Here is a 7,759-nt window from a genome sequence, read left to right as displayed (position 1 = left end):
TAAAAATACTCTTAAGTATGGAAGAAAAGTTAATTCGAAATGAAGGCACTTCCAATGCTAAGGAAACTGATTTAGAGGGCAACTTACGTCTACCAAAAGTCACAAGGTGAAGTGGTCCTTTTGATTCACAAGGCAACCCACCCAGCACATACACAGAAGACCCTCTCAGATGAGGATCTTTCCACAACTGACAATCCAAAAGGAAGATGCCAGGGGCCAGTGTGAACGCTGTCTGTACCCAAATTCTCTACACATGAAGCATCTTTCCAAATACGTCCTCCTTAAACAGCCACCAGAACCTATTCCCAAAAAACTCCTTTTAAACACAGAATCACAGAATTGTAGGGGGTTGGAAGGAACCTCCAGAGATCATCGTGTCCAACCCCCCCTGCTAAAGCAGCCTACCTAGGACAGGTTGCACAGGTCGGTGTCCAGACAGGTCTGGAGTATCTCCAGAGAAGGAGAGATCCCCCTCGCAGGGGATATGCTCCAGGCCCTTAGTCGGTGTAGCTGTGAAGAATAAAAGGCCAGCCCTCAACCAACTCAGGGTATATTAAGACTGAGTGATTACAGGACCTACTGGAGGACACCCTACCTGCTCAGCAGTTACAGAATGCTAATGAGCACCTCCAGGTCCAATCCCAATCAGGCTCTATTATGACACGTACCTACATGTCACGCTGACCATTGTGACTTACCACAGAAGCAGAGAATGCTGGGAGTTGGAAGGGCCCTCTTCACAGCATCTAGTCCAACGCCCCTGCCAGAGCCACATCTCCTACAGCAGGCTGCCCAGGACAGCATCCAGGTGGGCTTTGAGTAGCGCCAGAGATGGAGACTCCGCAACTTCTGAGCAGCCTGTCCCAGTGCTCTACCACCTTCACAGGAAAGATGTTCCTCCTGATGTTTAGGTGGAACTTCCTATATACAAGTTTATGCTCATTGTCAAGATTATTCCAGCCCCTTCTGCTCCAGCTAAACTCCCAAATGCCAAAAAGCTCCATCTCTTGCTGCTTCAACAAAAGATCAGCCCAGTATTTACCACACAGCATCCTCTCTCACTGCTTCCCTCCTTGAACTGTGTATGGGATTTGCATGGCAAAGTTTTGGTAGGGGGGCAGGGAGGAGCTACACGGGGACTCACTCTTGAGCAGCCTGCTCCTCAAGGTCTGCACCCTTCAGAGACACATTACAGGATTTCCTTCAGGGGACAGCATTTCTCTACAAAACCAAAGGCAATTCCAGCTAAAACTTTTATATGACTGTTGAACTTTTGGCATTTCTGCAAGGAGAACCTATCACCCTGACTACACGAGGAAAGCTGTGATGACAATGAGGGGGCTCTTGTTCAGTTCACAAGCTAAAGTTTCTTTGGGAGTGCACCAAGCTAAGCTGCGTTCTGAAAAGGGCAGAAAACTTGGTGACATATCTTCATGAGACAGGCCTTTTGACGAGGACGACTTCAACCACCTGTCTCTTTACTGGGACACCCCAGGAGCGCAGTGCCAGGGGAGCAGCCCGGCCCTGCTCCAAGCAAGGTCATTGCTCAGCCCAAGGCCTGGCTCCAGGGTGAGGGACCCCACAGGGCCACAAGTATCACCTAACAGTCCAAGCAAGTGCCTCTGCCTGGAATAGGACTCACTGGGGGATGCTGACCACTAGTCTGTCCTGGCTTATTTATGTAATGGTGGTTCTGAGTCCTGCAGCACAGAGATCCAAGTGGCAGCAGCAGGAGAAGGGGCTGCAGTTCCTTGAAGCCCGTGCCATCCCTAAGACACCAGGCCAGCATAGATGACAAGTAGCTTCACTTGTGGGAACCAGGAAAGGCCCCGAGTCTGGGCCACATACAGGAGAGTCTGGGGAGGTCGGAGCCAAGGGCTGGGCTGGTGGGCAGAAGGCACAGCTACTGGAGAGGCCATAGGCCTGGGGCCCATCTGTGTCTGCACATGATGTAACTGAGAGGACAGGTCATTCAGGGCCAGTTAGTGGCTTGACTGAGCATCTAAGGAGAGGGAGAGGGCTATACAGAACACACGCACGCACACGTGCACACACATGGGATCAAAATGCCAACAAGCAGAGCAGGGCTGTTGTGTACCTCTGGGGAAAGCAGAGCGAACTACAGGCAAACTGGTGCCCAAGAACAAAAAAATACAGACATGCATGTTGCACATACGCACCTCTGTGTGCATTTTCCCTCTAATGGTTTTTCACCCCCCTAGCCAGAGAGGCAACAAACATCAGGTCCTTTGTACTGTCCACAAGGTTCAGCCAGACCGAACATGCAGCACTTGGAAATGAGGACATTTTAACTAAGAGACTTTCTAACAGCAGCGGCTGTTGGTGCGCTCTTAGCGGGCGGGGGCGGTGCCGGCACCGCAGTGGGATGGGGCTGCTGGAGCAGAGCGAGGCTGCCTTCGGCTCCTCGGACCTTTACCGCGTCCTCGGCGTCCGCCGGGAGGCCTCAGCCCAGGAGATCCACCGCGGTTCCCACCGCGCCTCGCTCCGCGTCCACCCTGATCGCGCTGAGCCCGATGCGAAGGAGGAGGTGACGCGGCGGTTCCAGATCCTGGGTGAGGCGTACGCCGTCCTGAGCGACGCGGAGCAGCGCGCGGTGTACGATGAGCAGGGCACGGGGGATGAGGAGGGCAAGGCCCTTCGTGGCGAGCGGGACTGGCAGGAGGACTGGCAGCTGCTCTTCAAGAAGGTCTCTCTGAAAGACACTGAAGACTTTGAAAAGAGCTATAAAAATTCTCAAGAAGAGCTGGCCGGTACTGAAGCAGCGTACGTGGATTTTGAGGGGGACATGGACAGGGTAATGGAGTCTGGGCTGTGCCTGGACTATACAGACAAACCCAGAATATGGAAAATCACAGAAAACACCATCGATTTCGGAGAAGTCCCATCCCACCGAGGCTTTGTAGAAGAGTCGAAGCAGAAAAGGTTCTCAAGAAAACGCTGGGCAGAAAAAGAAGCGAGAGAGGCAGAAAAGATGAAGAACGAAGCGGGCCTCAATGGAGAAGATGATGTGAAAGCGCTGATTCAAAGCAGAAATTAACATTGAAAAATGGAAACGGAGGGCTTGTTGGCACAACTGGAAGCAAAATACAGCAACAATGCTAAAAAAGGAGGAAAGAAGAAAAAATAATTAATTTTTTTGGGAGCTGGCTGTGTTGTGTGCTGTCTCCTCCACTTGTCAGTAACAGAGTTCCCTTAAGTATCTCCTTCCCTTGTTATTCCTCAAATTCTTCCCTGAAATTCTGTTTTCACTGCCGTGCCTGGGAAACCAGTGCTTATCCTGATTTCCTTAGACAACTAATGCCTTGTGCTCTCTATCCGCAGTACCTCATGTGATCCCATGATGCGAAAAGCCCCATGACATTTGCAGTGCTTCCTGATGTTCATTATCAGTTATTTACCATTATTTGAATTGCTTGTTGTATGCTATATAACAAAATATTATCGATTCCCCATTATTTTTCAGTCTTTATTCTTGCTTGTAGTGTTTTTGTTGGTTGCTGATGTTCTCTTTTTGTATTCGTGTTGGGGAAAAAATGTCTCTTGAAAAAAGGGATGTTTATGCTGTGACCTTCTGTCTCTGGAATTCGGAATGGCATTAAAAGGATGCTGTTAATACAGCAAATGTTTCATTGCCACCTCTGTCACATTCATTCAGATGCAGCTTGTCCGGTGTGAAAATCAGAGTTTCATTGAATGGTGGATTTGACCTTTGGAGTTGCAGCAGGTACTTTGCTAACTAACAGTCCTTTTGTTTTGATGTAATGTTGCTTTATCCACTGTTGCCTGTTTTTTCACTCTTACTCCAAAGGATACAGTTTTAGTAGATAAATGCTAAATTCAGGGATGGGTTATCATTTAAGCCCACTCCCACATTTTGAGGATTTGAACATACTATTGCTGTTAAACATGGAGGGGGGGGGGAAGTGTTGCAGCAAGGAGGGATGCAAGCGAGCTGGGGTTTTGCTGTGATCTTATTTGAGATCTGCAGGCACTCTTTGTTTCCAATGAATCGTGCTTCCACTTCCATGTCCTTCCCCCTCTTTGCAAAAATAAGGTGTTACATTCTTCTGCTAAAAGCATGAAGAAGACTTCCATCTTCTTTCTTTTCAGGCCTTCAAGTACCTGAGAGGAACATACAAACAGAAGGGGAATCAACTTTTTAAAAGGGTAGACAATGGTAAGACAAGGGGGAACAGATTAAAACTAAAGGAAGGAAGGTTTAGATTAGATATTAGAGGGAAGTTTTTTTACAGAGAGAGTAGTGAGGTGCCGGAACAGGCTGACAAGAGGTGGTGGATTGATCAGCTCCCGTGGCAGCAAGGACAGCTACGGCTGACCATGGCCACACACTACACCTACGCACTGCTCTATCCCTGCCGTGTTCAGTTCTGACTTGCAGCTGCCACTGCTCAGCCAAACCCAACCCCTTTCAGACCTGTCAAGTGCTTTGATGTCAGACAGCATATCCTTGGGAACCGAATCCTTCAGCCCTTCTGCAGAGAGGAGGATATTTGCATCATTCACCGCCACACCAACCACCTGGTCTGGTTTCACAGTCCCCAGCTTAAAGCCCTCTCTGTCCCCATCAAATTGCCCAACACGACTGCACAGCTCCGACCAGAAAGAGACTAGAAAGATGTCCCTGACAGACATGGAGAACAGTCACTCTGCTCAACGTAAGCAAGGACACAGCACGGAAAAGAAAACTGTTAGTTCTCATCCAGGCTTTTCCCTCATCTGATGTTTTAACAGCAGTCCAAGCCCAGACACATTCTGCAGCACAGCTGAGTCACTTGGGGCCACACCAGGATGACCATGAGACCCAGCAGTCGCAGCAGAGCAGAGATGCTGGAGGAAAAACACCAGGTACTGACACACTTGTAAGAAAATTGAAAAAAACCTCAAGAAGGACCCCCTGAAATAGAGAGACAGAGAGAGAGAGAGAGAGAGTGTGTGTGTGTCTGTGTCTCTGTGTCTGTGTGTGTGTGTGTGGGAGTGTCTGTGTGTGTGTGTGTGTGTGTGTGTGTGTGTGTGTGTCTGTGTGTGTGTGTGTCTGTGTGTCTGTGTCTGTGTCTGTGTCTGTGTGTCTGTGTGTGTCTGTGTGTGTGTGTCTGTGTGTGTGTATGCACAAAGACTCAGTAACAGAAAGGGGTCAGCCCTTCCTAGAGTCCTTCCAGTTAGAAATGGCCTTATCCCCACTCAGCTCCTTGGGGGCATAAAACCACCTTGCCAGGCAGCGGTTACATCCTGCTGCATCAGCTGTCAAGTATTCCTGCTGAACGAGACAGCCAGCAGACTGGGGTACAAAAGACAATGCTCCCAGGGAAAGACAGCTTCACAGACAGATGCACAAGACAGCTGGATGGACCACGACCTTGCCCAGACACGTGGCTCTCTTGGAGGAAGAACCCCGCCGAGAGGCACCTTCATGGCTGGCAACAGAAAGGGGGTCAGCTCATGTGTACCTCGGCTTTGTTCTTTCCTTCCAAGCAAGAACCAAAAAGCCACAGAGCAGGAGAAATGACCCTGGCTCTGGAAGCGCACGGACATTCCCAGCTACACTGAGTCCTCTGGCAATTGCCACCCATGGGCCAGAAGCCCTCTCACCCCTCCCGGACCCGGCTCTGGCTCACCTGGCACTCATTCTCCATGGACCACAAGTGCACCAGACCTACTGACTGCCCAGAAAGGAGTCACACTGTGCCACAAGGGACACTGCCCAGCCTGCAGCAGACATATTAGACTCTGGGGGGGAGGCCTTTGTTCATGCAGCTCCTCAAGTGTCACGGTACCTTTGTGTCAATGTTTTCTGCCTCCAGGCTGTGAACAACTTCTGCAACGGAACCAGCTACACCAAAAGGCTACAGAAAAATGCAGAAGCATCTGCAGCAGCTTGTTTTAGCCACCCTAAAAAAATTTTAGTTTTTTTCTTGTAGCTTAGAAGATGATTTTGATGTTAAAGGAGTTACAGCAGCTCTGAGAGTATAAAGCCCCTTCAGGCCATTAGCAATAGGTAACTAGGACAGTGTGTGCCTTGATCTCTGGGGGAAGCTTTATGGGCTCTGTATTAAAACAGTGGCTACTGGCTATGGACCTGGACTCAAAAAACCATGATAAGGACTTTCAGGAAAGAACATAAATACGCTGAGCATTACCCTCCCCTCTTTATATTCAAAGGAATCAATAAAGTTAACCAATGATTTCTGTAGAATAAGGATATAGGTAAGGTGAGACAACTGAAAGCCAATCTGTACTTCAAGAAACAAAGCCTGAGCCACACAGTAAACCCCTACACCGCTGTCAATTTGGTCTCATTATCTCCCCCCCAAATGACCTTCATCACCTGAGGAGGAAGTTGTGGTCCCATAAATGCAGCCAGCTCACTAGTAGCCACCTGCTGACCAAGGAAGGAACAGGGATCAGACGGTGCTGGGAACTAAGGAGCACGTTCTCCAGGTCTCCAATCACAGCACCTTGGGAAAAGGGCTGTGATCTTGGTTTGGAGTTTTCCCTTCAGCCAACTCTTGGATTAAAACCCATCCTACAGTTCTCTGGGAACAGGTGACATGGCACAAAGACACAGGCAGAGACTTCACCAAGACTACTGACCGGACATCAGGTAAGGGTCTTCCTACAGTGACTGTCCTCTTCACAGCAGGAACTCATCCTCCCACCATCGATGGCTCCTCCCAGGTTCTCACACAGCCAGAGGCAGAGAGCAGACAACCAGCACCAGCTGAAGGCCAAGCACTGAAAGGGAATAAATGACACTGAGACTGTCAGGTTTCACAGCACTGAATCACCCCAACAGCAACCTGCTCCTAGGACAAAAGGAAAACACTTGGCAAGAAGGGAGATGTGAAGACTGGAAAGGAAATATATTCTAAACACATCTGGTATTTGTTCTTCCCTGATCAAATACAGTACCTGAGCTCGCTGACTGGGAGCTGTTTGGGTATCAGAGAAGTGAACTGAGGCATCGTTCATTTTATAGCAAAGTTCATTAGTGCCTGTTGTAGTTTTGCGTGGCTGGGTTCAGGTGGAGCAGGGGGGCTGCAGAGGGGGCTGCTGCAAGAAGCAGCCAGCAGCTCTCTGCAGGCTCCACAGAGCAAACACCACCCAGCTCAAGGCTGGAGTCAATGCTGACGGAGGCTGAGCCCATCAGTGATGGTCAGGGTTCCTCTGGGAATCACACTTAGGAGGGAAAAACCCACAAGCAGCTGCTTTGTACCCCCAGAAAAAGGGAGTGAGAAGATGTAAGAAAATGTGCAGACACCAAAGCCAGTGAGGGGGGTGGAAGGAGGCACCCCAGGTGCTGGAGAGAATGATGCCCCTGCAGCCCCTGCAGAAACCCCTGGTGGAGTGGGTGTCCCCCCACAGCCCAGGGAAAAGGCCCAGACCCCACCTTCAGCCCGTGGAGAGGCCCCACGCTGGAGCAGGGGCAGACAGACAGGAGCTGCTGTGACCCACACTGGAGAAAACCCCTGGCAGCACCTGCAGCCTACAGAGAGAGACTATGGCACAGAGATGAGCGAGGGACAGAGAGATCCATGCTGGAGCAGGTTTGCTGAGCGGGGGGGCTTCTGACCCTGTGAAGGACAGGATGGAGTAGTCTGGGCCTGATAAATATTCTGGGATTTTATGACTGCACCCATAGCAGTGACCCACGCTGGGGAAGCTGGGGAAGAGATAAATCCCCGTGGGAAAGGACTGATGTTGGAGAAGTTGGGGATCTCCA

The 7,759-nt window shown here is 50.1% G+C and overlaps 1 protein-coding gene across 1 annotated transcript; it reads left to right on the top strand.

Moving 5' to 3' along the window:
- Positions 1 to 2,386: 2,386 nt before the first annotated feature.
- LOC311202314 (dnaJ homolog subfamily C member 9-like) lies at positions 2,387 to 3,058 on the top strand (the record flags this gene model as incomplete). Its single annotated transcript, XM_084276882.1, has 1 exon — positions 2,387 to 3,058. The coding sequence occupies one exon, from the start codon at positions 2,387 to 2,389 to the stop codon at positions 3,056 to 3,058; it is 672 nt and encodes a 223-aa protein (XP_084133008.1).
- Positions 3,059 to 7,759: the final 4,701 nt, after the last annotated feature.

This window comes from Gallinula chloropus (genome assembly GCF_964237585.1).
Source record: "Gallinula chloropus genome assembly, chromosome: 29".
In the NCBI taxonomy this organism is placed as follows: Eukaryota; Metazoa; Chordata; class Aves; order Gruiformes; family Rallidae; genus Gallinula; species Gallinula chloropus.
Note: the sequence above shows the minus strand (reverse complement) of the source record. Positions and strands in the feature narration are given on the sequence as shown.